The sequence below is a fragment of the Geotrypetes seraphini genome, chromosome 4, assembly GCF_902459505.1.
Source record: "Geotrypetes seraphini chromosome 4, aGeoSer1.1, whole genome shotgun sequence".
In the NCBI taxonomy this organism is placed as follows: Eukaryota; Metazoa; Chordata; class Amphibia; order Gymnophiona; family Dermophiidae; genus Geotrypetes; species Geotrypetes seraphini.
In genome coordinates this window covers 257,741,774-257,760,571 of record NC_047087.1, presented here as the reverse complement: position 1 = coordinate 257,760,571, position 18,798 = coordinate 257,741,774, and the positions used below count along the sequence as shown (strand labels likewise).

Here is an 18,798-nt window from a genome sequence, read left to right as displayed (position 1 = left end):
GTAACAGCAATTACATATGTAAATTGCCAATACAGAATGTGTGCTTAGCATGTATCATCCCAGTGCCTTGCTGCCCAAAAAAGGGAATTATGCAAATATGGAGTTTTTCCTTCCTATAAGAGGGCAAATCTAAAAGTAAAGGCAAAATACATTTAAAAGGTTTAACAGAAGTAACTGTGAGCAACTTAATAGAAGTAACTGTGAACAATTTAATATATCACTTTTCCACACAGTCCCCATGCAAGATGACGCATTTGTTGTATCATTCAACTAGCTTCTGCATTCATGCAGAGAAGTTTACCGGCTGCTCCCGAAGTCAGGTGAGCACCGCTTCTTTTACTTCACCATCAGAGGTGAATCTACGACCTCGCAGTGTCTCCTATATCCCAAGTTGTCATGCGTCCTTCATCTCTCCTTCATTCCCCACCACCCCAGGGTCCACCAACTCTCCCTTTCTTTTACCAATACCCTCCTATCCAGTATTTCTATCCCCCCTCCACACCATCCCTTGTGTCCAACTTCTCTCCCTTTCTGTTCCTTCCCCCACTAAATCCTATTATCCATCATCTCTCTCCCTCTCCTCTATTTTCAGACCCATTATTTCTTCCCCCCCCAAAGTCCGGCATATGCACATCTCTTTGAACCCCCCCTTCCCTCTCTCCCTCCGTGTACTTCTACACCAGGGCCCCCCTCCCCTGAAGGTCTGTCCCCCCCTCGAAGGCCTGCACCTCCCCCTGAAGGCCTGCACCCCACCCCTAAAGGCTTGTGCCACCATCCCTGAAGGCCAGTTTCCCCCTTGAAGGCCTGTCCCCCCCTTAAAGGTCTGCATCCCACCCCTGAAGGCCTGCCAACCCCCTTGAAGGCCTGCATCTCCCCCGAAGGCCTGCCTACCTGTCCCCCCCTTGAAGGCCTGCACCTCCCTCCCTTGAAGGCCTGTCTCCCCCCTTAAAAGCCTGCATCCCACCCCTGAAGGCCTGCCTGCCTGTCCCCCCTGAAGGCCTGTCCCACCCCCCACCCCAAAGGACTGCTCCCCCCCCAGAAGGCCTGCGTGTTCCCCCTGGCCTTCCAATGGTCTCCGGCTTCCCCCCCTGGCCTCCCCACACCGTTTACCTATCAGCCTGCAGCCAAGATCGTGGTGCTAGCGATCTTTGCACTGCTTTGGAGCTGTTTCCTCTGCCGTGGTCCCGCCCCTCCTCTGATGTCAGAGGCAGGATCGCAGCGGAGGAAACAGCTCAGAAGCAGTGCAAAGATCGCTAGCACCGCGATCTTGTCTGCAGGCTGCTCCTCAATGACAAACGGTGCAGGGAGGCCGGGGGGGGGGGAAGCGGGAGGCCAGGGGGGAAGCCGATAGCAGCACTTCCTGACTGACCCACCCCCCTCGCCCTCTAAAGCAGGTTCAGCAGCGGCCGGCCAGCAAGAGCAGCGCTGATGCTCCTGTTTTAGGAGGCGAGGGGAGAGGGTCAGCTGAATCGGGAAGCCAATTTTTTTTGTTTTGAATCAATGTGAATCGATTCACCCGAAGTGAATCGGTGAACCGATTCAAATCATGAATCGGGTAGCACTAGTGCTCAGTCAGAGAGCAAGACCCCCCCCCCCCCCTTCCCACACAAGCAGGAAGGAGAAGAAGCAACAGCAACAGTCTACATGAGGCTTCAAGAAAAAGTTTCAGTCTGTGAAAACTATATCATCTGCACTGATCCACCAGGCCAGGATGAAGGAGAGAGCAAGGGTAGGGCATTAGGCAGCAGAGAGGAGAGAGAAAGATAGCACTGTGTGGGGATGAAGAGAACTAGAAGGGGACTGGGACAAGACAATTCAAACATTTTAAGTTATGCATCTGAGTAACAACTTTTTAAAATTACTGTAAAATAGTAACAATTGGAGAATTTTAAAATATTGTGCAGATAATTTTTTAAAGCTTTCCTGTGTGAAATTTCCCCTAGAGCAGCAATTTTATTCATGTGGTCAAAACAATAAGCTGTTTCCTAACGCATGCTCCTTGTAGGTGTATTGCATGAAACATTTAGGCAGCTAACTGGCAAGGATATTGTAATGAACCATCTAGATCAGTGGTTCCCAACCCTGTCCTGGAGGACCACTAGGCCAGTCGGGTTTTGGGGATAGCCCTAATGATTATGCATGGAGCAGATTTGCATGCCTGTCACCTCCATTATATGCAAATCTGCTCTCAAGCATATTCATTAGGGCTATCCCCAAAACCCGACTGGCCTGGCGGTCCTCCAGGACAGAGTTGGGAACCACTGATCTAGATCAGTGGTCTCAAACTCAAACCCTTTGCAGGGCCACATTTTGGATTTGTAGGTACTTACATAGAAACATAGAAAATGACGGCAGATAAGGGCCACAGCCCATTAAGTCTGCCCACTCCACAGACCCACCCCCTAAGTCTGCTCTAGAGCCTCTGCTCTAACTGACCCATCCGTAACTTCACCCTCTCAGGGATTCCACATGGGCATCCCATTTACCCTTAAAATCTGGAACGCTTTTGGCCTCGATCACCTGTATCGGAAGCTTGTTCCAGTGTTCAACAACTCTTTCAATGGAGGGCCTCAGAAAAAATAGTTAATGTCTTATTAAAGAAATTACAATTTGGTATGAGGTAAACACCCTTTATAGTTTATAAATCTTTCCTTTGGGCTAAGTCTTAATAATAATATTGTCATTTATAGCTAAAGAGATGTATGATCAAGAAACTGCTTGAGAAACAGCGGAGACTTAGAGGAGACATGATAGAAACCTTCAAGATCCTGAAGGGTATAGAAAAGGTAGACAGGGACAGATTTTTCAGATTATGGGGAACCACAAGTACAAGGGGGCACTCGGAGAAATTAAAAGGGGACAGGTTTAGAACAAATGCCAGAAAGTTCTTTTTCACCCAGAGGGTGGTGGATACATGGAACGCGCTTCCGGAGGCTGTAATAGGCCGGAGCACGTTACAAGGCTTCAAAGAAGGTTTGGATAGGTTCCTAGAGGATAAAGGAATTGAGGGGTACAGATAGGAGTAGAGGTAGGTCATAGGGATAGTCTGGGACCACTGCTCAGGCAATGGGCCTGATGGGCCGCCGCGGGAGCGGACCGCTGGGCGAGATGGACCTCTGGTCTGCCTCAGCGGAGGCAACTTCTTATGTTCTTATTTTACTTTTGTGATTAAGATAAACATACCGAGGGCCTCAAAATAGTACCTGGCGGGCCGCATGTGGTTCCCGGGCCGCGAGTTTGAGACCACTGATCTAGATCATTATAGTATTATTTTAATTATTTGGTTATCTTACTTTTTCTCTTAGTTGTAATTTTTTAAATTTTTGTAAACTGCATAGAACTTTACGGCCCTGCGGTATATAAATTGATTATTATTATTACCCTAACAGCCTATGAACAGTCCCTAATTCATTTTTGTTAACCGCCATCAAACCTCACAGTGCATCACACTATACAAATAAAATGTTATGTGATGTTTTAAACCCAATACAGTAAACAATCACACGGTTGAGTCACATTATTATGACCAAATATTAATACCCATAATAACTACCTCTGGCAGCATGGACAGCAGCCAGATGCTGTGGGAGTGACTAAATAAGATGCTGGATGGTTGCTAGAGGTATCTGGAGTCATGCGGACTGTCTGACAGTTGCTGACAGGTACGCAGTGGATCCAATTGTCGAACATGTCGATTGAGGTGGTCCTAAATGTGCTCACCTGGGTTAAGGTCCGGGGAATTCAGAGGCCAGGGAAGTGGAAGTCTTGGTCGTGTTCTGCAAACCACTCGTGAACAATTCAGGAAGACTGTCAACATGCATGGGTGTACTTGATCATCAAGGATGGAAAAATACCCATATCAGTTGTGAGCGCCTTCCAGAGATATCAAGGGACCCAGACCATACCAAGAAAACATTCCTCAGGCCATAACACTGCCACCACCAGCTTGTGTATGTCCAACAATGGTTGCTGGGTGTTTGTTCTTGGCAGTTTTTCACGCCTGACATGCCAACGTTTGAGGGAGCTCAAAATGTGACTCATCGGAGAAGGAAATCTTCTGCCACGTGATGCAAGTCCAATGTCAGTAGTCCTGTGCAAACTGCAGCAGTTCTTGCAATTAACCCTAGTGAGCATAGGTGCAGTCACCAGCCATCTGCTCCGGAGTCCCATTCATAACAAGGTTCGCTGCAGTCATTTTTGACACACATCTAGAAGCCCCATGGTTTGTTTGGATGATGAGCTGCTTCACAGTAATGTGCTGATCGGCTTGCATCACATCAACCTGCACAGCCGACATTCATCAATGGCTTGTGCTTCTCTCTCCCCCCTCCCCCCCAGTTACCACGTCTGGTCATCAAAAAGGTTCCATTTGTCCACTCACAGTACACTTTAATCACAGCAGCCTGTGAACAGTTCAAACACTCCACCGTTTCTGAAATGCTGATGCCCTTGGATGATCATGCTTTTCTCACTGTCTGATAAATTGTGCTTTTTCTCCCCATGACAGCCATGGCTGCTAAATAAGTCTGCGTGTGACATGTGCATTCGTTCATTGGCTGTGTGTACCTGATGTCAGAGGTAGGCGGTGGTCATGATAATGTGACTCAACCATGAAGCATATAAATTACAACATAAAAAAGGTGTACTGGCAGAAAAACAGCACATGGTAATCCACTGTTACATAATTAAAAATACTTGTAAGCCCAATTGGTCCCCTCAACACCAAGCCTGTCTTTGAAAGAAATTCCATGAGAAGTATGAAGGGGTGAAGTTTGCCTATAACACCCCAACCTCATCTTGGACTGAGTTGGAGTAAACAGCACTAAAAGGGAAGCAAAAAGCCACACCAAAATTGAGCGTGGATTTTTACACCAGGTAAAATTTCGGATGTGACCATTCTGCACGCCCACTGTATAACTCTTTAGTGGTTTTAAGGCAGATTTCCCATGCTAAAACCCTTACCATATCAAAAGATTAACATGGAAATAAAATGGATGTAAACCATCATGCTAAAGAAAGTGGACCCCCCATTGCATCAACTTCACAGCAAAGCCACAAGACCAAGAAAACCTGTTACTGGCCCATGTAGCACGAGGATTTGCCAACTAACCCATCTCCCTTCTACCAGCACCAACTTCCTACCAAGCAACTTGCCCAGCAAGCGTGTGGAAAGGCGCACACTGCACTTACGATGGGCAGCGGTCTCCAGGATACTCTGGAGCCTTTTCACGTCGGACAGGCACGAAACGTTCAAATCCGAGAATACGGACATGCTGAAAGGCAGCCCAGGCACCAGAAAGTCGCGTCCGATGCGCTCACTACGGAGCCTGCGTCGCGCCTAGCATGAAGGGAAATGTAGTTTCCAACGGTTTCTCGGGACTCATTACAGAGTTGAAACAGGAAATCCCACTAGTGGAAGGTAGTTTTGGTTGAAAGGGACAAACGACCCAATCCCCCTCCCCACCTCCAAGCTGACTGCTGATGGTTGTTTTGGTTAAAATATTGTTAGGACCACCATGGCCAATGTAAAGAAAAGAAGAACTGAAATATTTCTTATTGTATATAAATTTAGTTTTCTAGCGAGCACTTTTCCGCCAGATCGTACGTGCTTGACGTTTTGTTGAAAGTGAGCACGAATCCAGCTCAAGGGGGAAACAAAGAACCTCCTTGGGTGGAAAGCACTAGCGACCTCTTGTGGGCATTCCAGTTTCCTGCACGCTATATTCTTCGCTGTATCGCGGCGGGTCGAGCATTGATATGTGTAAGCCTTGCATCCTGCTATAAGTCTCATTGAACTTCTTTTTATTTTTTGGATTTTATTTCAATGAAATCAAATGTACATTTAAAGCTAAATGGTTTGTTTGTTTTTCTGGAAGGACAAGGGCTAGAGAAGAACATTATGTTTATGTTTAGTAGGTGTTTGATATACCGTCTTTTAGGATTAGAATCAAAGAAGTGTAAAATCAAAATGAAAAAAGAAAGGAATTACAATACAAAACAGGAGTTGTGCGACGGCGGCAGTAGGAAGGAGTGGGCATCCGTCCTGTCGATTTCTGGGGTACTTGTGTGGTATATAAGAAATTCATTTTTAAAAGAGTACCATTTGCATCCCTTGTTCCTGAAGCTCCCATAGTTCCCTTGCCAGTTTCACATTTTTTGGGGGGAGGGGCTGCAGCCACTGGGGGATTAAGGGGGTGACTTCCCTTCTTTCTCTCAGCTTTATAAAATCAGGATTGGATGTCCATGCAATGTGAATGTCTAAATGCTGGTTTTCAGAATTCGAAAACACAAACTGAACTTCTAAAATAAGGCTTATTATGATTTCTGCTATCCTCTTTATCTTTTCTCTATTACTTTTTTCTGCCTGGGTCACAGAAGAGATGAAAGCTTGTCATAGATGCATTAAGTTAGATCAATAAAGATATCACCTACACTTGGTTGTTAATTCTTATTTTTGCATTTTAAATATATAAAGCCTTCTGGGGGTCCTGTTACATGCATGTATGTAGCAGGAACCCCAGAGAGACATAAGTCATAATAATTACCATTTTTGGTTAGACCGAAGTTCCAAGTAGCCCAGTATCCTGTATCTAACAGTGGTCAATCCAAGTGGTAAGAGTGGATAGCGTAGCTGGTTTTAAGAAAGGTTTGGACAAGTTCCTGGAGGAAAAGTCCATAGTCTGTTATTGAGAAAGCCACTGCTTGCGCTGTACCGGTAGCATGGAATATTGCTACTCCTTGGGTTTTGGCCAGGTTCTAGTGACCTGGATTGGCCACCATGAGAATGGGCTACTGGTCTTGATGGACCATTGGTCTGACCCAGTAAGACTATTCTTATGTTCTTATGAAGGACGGAGTAATAATAATAATAATAACTTTATTCTTCTATACCGCCACAATATTGCGACTTCTAGGCGGTTTACAATCAAGAGAGCTGGACATTCAGCGAGTTACAATGTGCAGATAGTCAGAGGAAATATAGAGTGCATAAACATTAAGGAAGCAAAATTATAGATATATAAATAAGATGAGAAAAATGCAAAGGAAACATGAGTCGCTATTCTAAATACAGCCAATCTGGGACATTTTCCATGAGCTCTGGGAGGACCCAATACATACCCTGACGTAAAATATAGGCTTGATGATACCTATAAAAATTTGGAAAATTTACCCCACCTTCCACAATTGACTTTTGTAGAGATACTAAAGCAATTCTAGGCCTTTTACCCAGCTAAACAAATTTTATAAGAATACCATTTAACTTTTTGTAAAAAGACCTCTGAAAAAAAACTGGTATCATACTCATTTGATAACAAACCACAGGCAATATCATCATTTTAATAGTTTATTGGCTGTGAGCTGTCAATGAAAAGCAGCAGAGGTCAGAAGGTACTCAACCAAGCATTCCTGAAGGAGCCCAACTGCAGAAGTGGGACCAATGTGATGCATCTCATCTACTGGGAAGTCCAGAAGGTGGTGTGAGAGACCAAACCCCCAGGTGTCTCCAGTACATAATGAGGAGAATTTCAAGTATTTTGATAGTGTTTTGCCAGTAAAGAGTTGTTAGATATTCTGAATGGATTTTGTCAGGGAGATAATGTGCTTTTTCCCTGTTTATGTGTTTCCCCCGAGATACTATTTCTGATAGCTCGGTGCAAAGTCTTTTACAGAGTGAAAACTTGCCTTGGTTCCCAATGAAGCAGAAGCCGAGGATACCAGGAAAATGAGCCTGCTTAGTATAATACTTTACCTGATTCTGATTTTTTTTTTTTTCATTTTTTTGGTCTTTTTTTTGGTGTGACTGCTTTGTGTCTGAGAATTTGTCTAATGTGTTTGAGGTTTATTTGTTGTTGTTTTTTTGTTTGTTTGTTTTAAATAAAAAAGCATCTCAGTGGGCTTGAGTTATTTTGGGGAATTTGTGGAATTTTTATGTACAAGCTTGGAGCACTTGCCCACCTGAACCACTTTTCCAGGTTTTCCAAATACTTTTATGTACCCTATAAGACAGTGTCTCAAACATTTTGAGCTCCGACGCACTAAACGGAGCAAATGTTTATCATGGCACATTATAATTGAAATTATAAAATTGCAAAACAAACAAAAAATTAAATGTGAGAATTATTTATTTAAAGTTCTTTAAGCTATGTATGGGTAATTGTAACAATGGTGAAACTAAAGTAGATAGAATAGAATTGCAAATCAATGCGATGGATGTGTTTGTTTTTGAGTGCAAATGAACTCAAAACGCAGCTCAATAATCGACAAGCAAACATGCCTTTCATAATCCACCATCTGCAGTCGTTCTCTTTTCAATTTAATTTCTATCAGAGCTGAAAATTCAAGTTCACAAAGATAAGAAGATCTAGAGACTGTAACAAAGCTTCGATTGCTTTGTTGCTCAAGTTAAGATAACTACTACATGAAAAATACAAATAAAATTACTTGCCATTAGTTTTCAAGGACCAATCATGTCAAAGAATGATGCTTGCTTGGGCAGATATTTCCTTACGCACAAAGACGCTCATAACATTGACAGACTCTTGTGTACACAATATATATGTCATCTATTCTAGTGTATACTTATGTATGGAATTTTTAAAACTAAATTAAAATTCTGGAATCTCTCGTGGCACACACGTAATCTCTTTGGGGCACCCCATTGTGCTGTGGCTCACAGTTTGAGAAACACTGCTCTAAGGCAACCTTCAAGAGAAGGGGTACATGTACAAAGTGTGTAGAACATGGGTCCCTGAGGTATGACTGAATGAGAAAGGAAGCAAAAATGAGGCTAAAGGAAAAATGTGGCTAAAACGGTGAGAAAGATGGTCATAGGTGAGTTTATAGGAGCTGCTCTTACAAATCTGAGAAAAAATGACCCTTGCTTTTAGTCATTGTCCATTTTCTACTTCTTGGCTTTCAGCGTCCACTAAATGAAAGCTAAGGCAATTTGCATTTGAATGTGCATATTAACAATATCCTAGTGATCTAAATTCTGCCCAAGTGGCACTTGAAATGCAGGTCAGGAGTTTGCTTCACTTGCTATGTAAGCTGTTTTGTCAACTTAGTATTTAAACAAAAGGCGTGGAGTTCAGAAAGGTCACTTGCTAAGGTTGCAGTGGCCACTAGAGTACACTATTTGATAACTAAAGAAATTAGCTGATCTAGCTTGGGTGCTACTATTTATGCATCTATAAAATAAATTAGGAAGCGTAGAAGCCAACTTTCCAAAGCATTTGGAAATTCTAAGCACAACAGAAATAACTTCCCTGATACTGTTTGCTCCATATTGGGGGGACTTGAGCATCCACAGAGTTAGTACACATGTTAGAAAGTGATGTGTTCTGTGGTTTATAATTTAGGGGATAATTATTTAACTTTTTTTCATATGTGAATGTCGGTATATGTGTGTAAAGTGCCTCTTATAAAAATACCTCTGTGTAAAAGTACAAGCAAAAATGTGTGCTTTTATGAGACTTGGGCATAGGCATGTGAAAAGAGATTTAGGGCTCCTTTTACAAAGCCGCGCTAGGGCCTTAACACGTGGAATTGCATGTGCTAAATTGCCGCACGTGCTAGCCATTACCGGTAGATTTTTGGCTAGCGCGCGCTATTCCAGTGCGTGCACCAAAACGCTTAGCGCACCTTCGTAAAAGGAGCCCTTACAGTATGGGAGATATCTCCAGTCTTCTTTTAATGAAAGACGAGCTGGTGAACATGGGGAGACAGGTGGGACCCAAGTACATTTTAAAACCCCCAACCCCGGAGTGAGAATTGGAGCAGTTACTGCTGTTGCCGGCGCTACGCATTCATAAAAGAGGGGGGTAAGTGAAGAAATCTTTAAAATTTTTAAAAATTTAACCCCCTACTTTACAAAACCGTGCTAGCATTTGTAGCATTCGTAACCACTTCTAGTGCAGAAAGAAATAAAAAAACACTTAGCTTTACTTTATCTTCAAGTCATACTGTAGAATGAGTTTCAATGAATCATATTTGGGAAGGGGATTCAGCAACCGACATGACTCATGTTTCGCATGGAATGCAGTATCAGGGTTTTGTCCCTTAAATACCAATCATAAATATTCTAATACCTTTTTAGCATTTTTTTGTGACCAGAGATGATGAAAGTACAATCTTACTTCAAGAAGTCCTCCCATTTGATAAGGCTTTTATATGATTTATCTGGTATATCAGCTACCACTCAGATGGTTACAATGGATGTGATTTCTCTCTACATGAAGATTCCCCAAGAAGGTACTCTCCGACAGATAGAAAAAACACCGGAGAACCAGGTAGCACCTCATTGGCTCTCCTCTGAAGTTTTGGTCCATCTATCAGAGCTTGTGATTAGAAATATATATATATTTTTGGTATAATGGATGTTATTATGAGCAGATTCAAGGAGTGGCCATGGGGGCTCCTTTAGCACCATCAGTTGCTACTTTATATATGGCAGAATTTGAGTGTACTCATATCTATCCAAGTCCATACTTTAAAAATATTAACTTGTGGAAGAGATTTATTGACGACATTATTTTTTTATGGGATGGTCCAATAGAAGATTTATATTCTTTCACTAATTGAATTAATAATCTAGATCATTGTTTTTCGAACTTACCTCTATCTCAGGAGGTGGTGTGTGCAGTTGTACTATTGGCAGTCCCATAGCACAGCTGCTGACCGGTCAAGTGCTATAGTGTGCACCCCCCCCCCCCCCGGCCCTTCCAGTCCCCATCCTGATATGTTTTTCAAGTTTCAAGTTTTATTAGGATTTTATATACCGCCTATCAAGGTTATCTAAGCGGTTTTTACAATCAGGTACTCAAGCATTTTCCCTATCTGTCCCGGTGGGCTCACAATCTATCTAACGTACCTGGGGCTATGGAGGATTAAGTGACTTGCCCGGGGTCACAAGGAGCAGCACGGGGTTTGAACCCACATAGCTTCCTCATGAACCCCAACCTGAACATCACAACCCCCTTCTGATTCCAACCTGAGAGCAAGCACCACCCATTGAAATCCAAACCACACCACCCAGGATCCTCATTTGATATATTCATCCAAAATGGTGCCAATGAACCCTAGTGGTAGTCTTGAGGTACTACTGTTAGGTACTACATCCTTCCATATAAGGGATAAATATATTTAATCACTTTTCACAAATGTATGACTTTCTTCTTGTTTGTCCTTCTCTACCCCCTTTGAGTATGCAGGCCATCCTACTGGGTATAACTTTTCTAGTCTAGATATCCTGCTAGTGAGTGCATATCTTGAGGTTTACCCTGTAAAGATTTTGGAGGTGGACCTGTATGTGCTGTCTTCTGTCTTGCTTTATATTTTCGCAGTTATGCTGTTTGTGTGGTTTATCTTTTTTATTGGTACACTCTTGCATTAAAGTTAATTTAATTTAATAAAAAATGAACTGAGTAAATGCTATGATTGATTGAAGCTCTGTTTAAGTTCTGAAAGTATAGAACTTATTGTTTAAAAGGCCGAGAAAGATCCTAGAGCTAAACATTATTTTGACTCTGATGTCTACTCCTAGCATGTAGTATACCAAATACATTTTTTATTTGACTTGCAGCCAACAGATTGCAGGACCAATTTTCTTTACTGCTTTCTTTTGACTTTAGGTGAATGTGACTCATCATAATTGCATTGTAGAAAATAGGGAGAGAAAAACATAATTTCTCTGATTTTTTTTTTTTTTTTAATAACCAGAGTTAGTGGTACCATCTGGACAATTAAGAACCAAACCAATAAGGAAGGAAATGTTTATTATTTCTATTATTTTCATGTTTTTTGAAATGATATATCCTACAAGATAGCATTTGGGAAATTCAGGAATGCAAAATTAAGGGCTTGTTTTACAAAGGTACGTTAGGGCCTTAATGTGCGGAATAGCGTGCGTTACAATGCCACGTGCGCTAGCCGCTACCGCCTCCTCGAGCAGGCGGTAGTTTTTTGGCTAGCGTGCACTATAGTGCGCACTAATCCGGCGTGTGTGCTAAAAATGCTAGCGCACCTTTGTAAAAGGAGCTCTAAGTCCTCAGGACACGCCCAGCCAGTCAGATTCTCACGGTACAGGCAGCCCCCAGGTTAAGATTTGACACAGTGTGCATACCCCTAGGCTGCCAGGATCTATAAGAGAGGCCCGAGGGGAGAACCTAAAGTTGGGCAGGGGGGCAATTGTAACTCCTTTTCAGAGGAGAGGAAGACTGAGGGAACAAACAGGACAAAGCACGAATTTCCAGTTTCCGCAGAAAACATAGGGCCAGTTTCAGCTGAAACTGAAACCATGGTCCTATCCTTTTGGCCAAAATCGAAAACGGTCAGAAAAAGGATTTGGGGCTAGTTTTGGCACTGTAACTGAAACCAAAACTGAACACAAAATTTGGTTGGCCTCTGTATTCACTCTGGATATTCTGTAAAATAGACTGGTTGGAAGTGTCCTGGGCAGTATCATAGCCACAGGTGGACCCAGGTAGGCACAAGCCCACCCAGCAGCTGAAGACTCAAAGCATCTCTCCCTCCTATCTCCCACAGGCATTCCAGAAGCTCTCAGTTCCACCCCTCGTACCTTTTTCAATGTTTCAGCTCTTTGCCAACAGCAAGCAGGAACTTGGTGGGGCAGGGAAGAGAGTTGAGAGATGCCCAGTTGCCTGGGGGGAGGACAGGAGGGAAAGATGCTGAATGGGATTCTTGTGCACACCCAATTTGGGCTCAGACTCACCCAAAATTGAGTGTAGGGCTATTCCATTGCTCTTGAGGGTCCCTCGTGGAGAGTATTTTCATTAGAATTTAAACTGTAAAAACCTTTACATAGTAACAGTATAGACTAACTCACCCTGGTTGCCCAATTGTTCTTGTCTATACCAGTGGTTCCCAACCCTGTCCTGGAGGACCACCAGGCCAATCAGATTTTCAGGCTAGCCCTATTGAATATGCATGGGTGAAATTTGCATATAATGGAAGTGACATGCATGCAAATCTGTTCCATGCATATTCACTAGGGCTAGCCTGAAAACCCAATTGGCCTGGTGGTCCTCCAGAAAAGGGTTGAGAACCACTGGTCTATACTGTTGTGGTTGAGATATAAACCAGCTGGGTCATTGAAGCTTGATTGCCTGCAGGATATTGTTATCCTAGCCAAGTTCCTTGTCCTCCCTCTTTGGTTCTCAACCATTTTAGGTAGATGATGCCTAGCATTTGGGGTAGCTGGCCTGGCTGCTTGGAATCAATTACTGCTAGAGGTTAAGCAAATTACTCCCCTTTTGCAATTTAGAAAAAGGGTTGAAGACTTCTATTTCTAGAGGATTAGCCATATGAGTTTTGCTTATTTGTATTAGTGCACTGATTCTATTTTTATCTGTTACATTTTTCTGCTTTTATATCTTTTTTAAAAAAAAATCATTCTTTGTTTTGTTTATTTTGTAAACTATCCTGAATGAACCTAGTTCACCAGGATAGTTTAAATCCTACATATATACATAAATGGTTATAAAAGTCTCAAGTTTTATTTAAAATTTGATGAATCGCTTAATCTTAATACAAAGCGATGAACAAATCTAAAAAAAATAGTACATCACAATATTCAGGGAGACAATAGAAATGGCAGAGACAAGTCACGTAGCATGGACAGGACCGAGAGGGAAGTGGGGGTAGAAATACAATTTATCTAATCTAATCTAATCCTTAGGTTTGTATACCGCATCATCTCCACGTTCGTAGAGCTCGACGTGGTTTACAGTAGGAGAAATAGGAAGGAACTACAACAGAGGGTTCGAGGTAGAAGTGTGAAGAAAATTTAGAGGACTTGGGATGCCAAGATATAAGAGTTTCCTTGATTCCTAAGTTGGAGGGAGACTTACATTTTTTGAGAAAAGCCAGGTTTTCAGATGTTTGCGGAAAGTAAATAAAGACGAGTAAGGGAAAAAACATAAGGGAGGGTTAAAAAAAAAAAAAAGATCATAAGTTGGAATTGAAAAGTATGTCCTAGCAGTCAAAAGCATCTTTCAAAAGAAAGCATTTTAACTTTCTTTTACATTTGTCGATAAGACGTTCTTCCCTTATGTGTATTGGGAAGGAGTTCCACAATTGTCTGTGTGTATTGATGGATTTGAGAGAAGGAACCACCAGCAAATGTTGATCATTAGATCTTAAAGTGATCTCAAGCCTGTATGTGCTACTGCCCTAGATATCTATCTCTAGTGTATTAAAATTGTGTCACAGTCCTATGTTCTGTCATCTCAGATGGTAGGTTCTTCCAGAAGTCTCTTGCTCCCTCAGTAAATGTATATTTCTTTATTCCCCTGACTAATTTGAAATTCTGAACTTTTGTTACTGTCTTTATTTTTGGGTTGAAAATTGTACCTTCCTTTATTTTTTCACATATTGGAATATTTCTTTTATTACTTTCCTTGTCTTTAATTTTTAGAAAGTATATATAATAGGACCTTTTTAGTAAAGCATATTAAACAATTAGTGTGAAATTTAGCATACTCTGAAGCTGATGCAATTACTATGGGCTAGATTCACAAAGCAAACCGATCGTGTACTGATCGGTTTGCGACCCCTTAGCGACCTCGGCCCAATTCACTTACCTGTCTTCCGACCATCCTCCGATCTGCGCATGCAAATGAGGGCAACGGCATTTAAAGTAGGCAGGGATGCGATTCACTAAACAAAACCCTGCAACACCGACTGGGCTGGCCGATCAAAAAAAAGCGACTGCTGAGGACCAGTCACTGAAGCCCTTTGCCACTGCCCTGCCTTCTGCAGCCCTGCTCTCTGCTCGGTCAGCCCCGAAGTCCTGCAGCCCGATCGCTCCTGCCGCCCCAATTCTCCTACCCTTCCCTGTGTGTGCACAAAACCCTTCCCTTAAGAAGAGGGAGCAGTAGTGTCCTGGCGAGTCCTATGCCCATCTCTCGGTCTCTCTCAAGCCCCTCGTCCCACTCCAGCACTGCCAAGATCTTAGGGCTAGATTCCCCGTAGTGCAAGCCCATAGTTTTAACCCGCAGGCTTAAAGCGGGTTAAAACCACGGGCTCCAAACGTCCTGTTTCACATTCCCTTTCCTTCTACCCTAGAAAAAAAGAAAAAAAAAAGTTAAGTAAAAAAAAAATGGCCCCGGCTTGAATGGACATGCGCAGACCATCTACAGATGATCTACGCATGCGCAAGCATCACACAACAGCGATCCATGCAGGCAGATGGGGCGTTCCACCGATCGCCCCCATCTGCATATTTTTCCTTTCAGAATTCGTCAGACTTGCCCAGATCGGGCTCGATCGGGCAGGTTAGTGAATCCTGGCCTTTGTGTTAGAGATGTGCACCAAAGATCAGTGTACAGTTTCTTAACATAGGCATAATGCTAAACGTTTATCCCCTAGTGATGCAAGCAAATAGTATTCAAATTGCCATTACGTTAAAAAGTAAATGCTGCATTGTGAGTAAATATTTTCCTTCCTGTCAGTACATGAGCATGAACTGGCTCATGCACAGGCAGGAAGGGTGATAAAACACAGGTTGGACTTTCAACTCCTTCCAGTTCCCTTCTTCTGCCACTGACTCCCCAAATTCCCCACCCCCAAACCATAAATAAATATATTAGTGGCCCAAGTAGGCACCCCAGTCCCCTTACCACACAACTCCTTGTCTAATACCACAAATGTCCCTGGTGGCCCAAGTGAGTGAGGTAGACACCCCCACCCCCCATGCCCATAAACCATCCGGTGGCCCAACTCTATCTCTGAAGCTACAAACATTCCTTTGAGCATGTGCCTGTTTGCCCAGCCTTAACTTGCTGGCCTTACCAATGTCAGCAAAGGCCTATGGGAGATCATATCATTCATATCTGATCTTGGGGGATGTCAGTGAAGATGGGCTAGCAGCCTCAGAATAAAGTAAGAAAAGACTTTGATACAACCCTGAGGTGCGAAGAGGTGTTAATGTCTGTGCTTAAGATATACAGTAAGCCCAGGTGCATGGTCTAACACAGATAGTTAGGGTTAATCAGAAACCATTGTCAGAGTGATACTGGAAATGACTCCAGTCTGTGAGGGACAGTTTCTCCCTTTTTTCTTCTCCAGGTCTCTCACACCCCACTCACCTTTGTTTCAAACAGTTTACAAAAGATATGGGTACTTAACTTCAATAGATTCTATTTTTAGAACAGGTCTTAAACTTATAAATATGAGATGAACTCTCTCTGGATCTCTCTCTTGAACCTGAAGCTTGGAACATCACCCCCCCCCCCTTTCTCTCTACCTCTCTCTCACCTATACAAGAAACTGTCTTTTCTCTCTCATTCAGAAGGGCACAGAAGAAGCCTCTGTATTTGTACACTTCCCCCTCCCCATTCGCGGTTTCTGCACTCACGATTTCACATAATCGCAATTTTTTTATGGGGAGGGGGAAAATTTTAAAAAACATATTTTTTACCTCCCTGCCACCTTCCCGGCCTTACCTGGTGGTTTAGCAGGCTTTCGGGGCAGGAGCGATCTTCCTACGCTCCTGCCCCGTGCAGATCGCCATGAGGAAATGGCTATAGGGAGTTCCCGTTGTAGTCTCGAGAGACTATGAGAACTCACAGCAGCCATTTCCTTATGGCGATCTGCACGGGGCAGGAGCGTAGGAAGATCGCTCCTGTCCCGAAAGCCCTCTAGACCACCAGGTAAGGCCGGGAAGGTGGCAGGGAGGTGGGGGTGGGTCAGAGCCGGATAATCACGTTTCTTCGCCATTCGCGGTCCGGCTCTGCCCGTATCCCCCGTGAATAACGAGGGAGAAGTGTAAAACTTATTTCTATTTCTGTCTGTACAATTGTAATGCTTGATGTATCTTTATAAATCTTGCTTGTCTGTGATATTAAGCCTATTTCTGCACAATATATATATTCTTTATGCAATCACTCTTAGCTGTCTTTGTCAGTAATTTTACTGCCTACTGAATCGAACCGGGGGCCTGGCCACCTCATTATATCATTGGGGCTTATTTGCTTCCACATTACCCCTCCAAAAACTTACATTTTGGGGGCTAAACTTTACAGTGCCCTTGGCACTGCAGCTGTGTTCTGCGGCAGGAATGCTCTAAAAAGGAAATTCCCCAAGGGCCTCTCTCTGATGTCACAGTCCAGCAAGGCATCTTCTCCAATGCCTGCAAAGATACTGGCAGCTCTTCCAGCAACCCTTGTGGATCTCATAGCAGGAACACTTTAAAGAGGAAACTCCCCAGGGGCCTCTCTGATGTCACAGTCCAGCAGGGCATCTTCTTCAATGCCTGCAAAGACACTGGAAACTCTTCCAGCAACCCTCATGGGTCCCGCGGTAGGAACTCTCTAAAGAGGTAACTCCCCAAGGCCTTTCTCTGATGTCAGAGTCCAGCAGGGCATCTTCTGTGGTGCCTGCAAAGCTACCAAACACAACAAAAGTGGAACAAGAGTCCTTTGATGTCACAGGAGTTGGCGAAATTAAAAGTTTATTGTAATCAAGATGATATATAAAAACATTAAAATTAAAAGAGCCTTGAATTTAGGCAACATACTGTATACATTTAAAGTATCACATTACATTAACTGCTCTCAGAAGTAACAATCAAGACCCTACATGGGCCATGTTTCGCCAGAATATTGCCTTCCTCAGGGGTCCTTGAGATAAAATAAAGATGAAAATAAAAATTAAACAAATATGAATAACATAATAAATGAATCAATAAAAATGTATGTTACAAGTTTGATTAAAACGACAGATGTGTATGGAGTGTACCATGATGACTTGTGGATGAAATATTGAACAATCTGTCGTTTCAATCAAATCTGTAGCACACGTTTTTATTGATTGTTACTTCTAGGAGCAAATTTATATAATGTAAAGCTTTTAATGTATATGTTGCCTAAATTCAAGGCTCTTTTAAATTTTATATTTTTATATATCATTTTGATTACAGTAAACTTTTATGGCCTCTTTTACAAAGCCGCGCGGAAACAGCCCTGTAGCCCTTTAATTCTCTATGGGCTTCGGGGCCGTTAGCACAGAGCAGCCGCTAGCGCGGCTTTGTAAAAGATGCCGTTAATTTCACCAACTCCTATGACATCCAGGGACTCTTGCTCTACTTTTGTTGTGATTGAATTTGTCAGTGGTACTGGGGAACATAGGACGCCTCCTTTTTGATTTTGGGATTGCCTGCAAAGATACCGGCAGCTCTTCCAGCAACCCTTTATAAACCCAGTTATATTAACTGCTTTTACCATTTGCTCCAGCAGTGAATTCCAGATCTTAAAAATATTGTCTTCTATTTGTTTTAAACGTGCTACTATGTAATTTCATGGTGTGTCTCCCAGTCTTTAGACCCTTTGAAAAGAGTAAACAGTTGATTCATATTTACCCATTCCACTCCATTCAGGATTTTATAGACCATTTTGTAGAGGCTAAGGACGGGAGTGAATGGGGTCTGCTCCCACCCCATTGCGCCACTGGACCACCAGGGAATTTAGATAGTCTTTTTTTTACTTCGTTTCCAACTCTGTGAGAGACCAAAGACCCACTAGCTTAGGCAAGTCTAGCAGTCAGGCAAACCTGTTAGAAAATGGTACCGTTCCATTTGAGCTGCTCTTACACTGCACCTGGGGTAAAGCTGAAGGGGTGGAGTGGTGAGCGCCAGGTCAGCTTACAGAGCCAGATGGTTTAAGCTTATTTCTCTTATTGAAACAGGTTCTCCTAATTGAATGAATTAGACTAGGCTGTTATTTTGACTCTAGGGCAAGCTGCTCCCTCCTGACTTTCAAGGTTCAGGAAAAAGATGTTTTC

At 42.9% G+C, this 18,798-nt stretch overlaps 1 protein-coding gene across 6 annotated transcripts in view; it reads right to left on the bottom strand.

The window, feature by feature from the left end:
• Positions 1-5,650, bottom strand: part of RPP30 (ribonuclease P/MRP subunit p30) — a 63,025-nt gene extending 57,375 nt beyond the window's left edge. Inside the window, exon 1 of one of the 6 annotated variants that reach the window (XR_004539177.1) lies at positions 5,143-5,650. Coding sequence is in view for 5 of the 6 variants with exons in the window: in XM_033941505.1 (XP_033797396.1) it covers positions 5,143-5,272 (130 nt within the window). In the remaining variant the exon portion in view is untranslated. The remainder of the gene's footprint in view (positions 1-5,142) is intronic. The other 5 variants (XM_033941505.1, XM_033941506.1, XM_033941502.1 and 2 more) reach the window with 5 other exon arrangements.
• Positions 5,651-18,798: the final 13,148 nt, after the last annotated feature.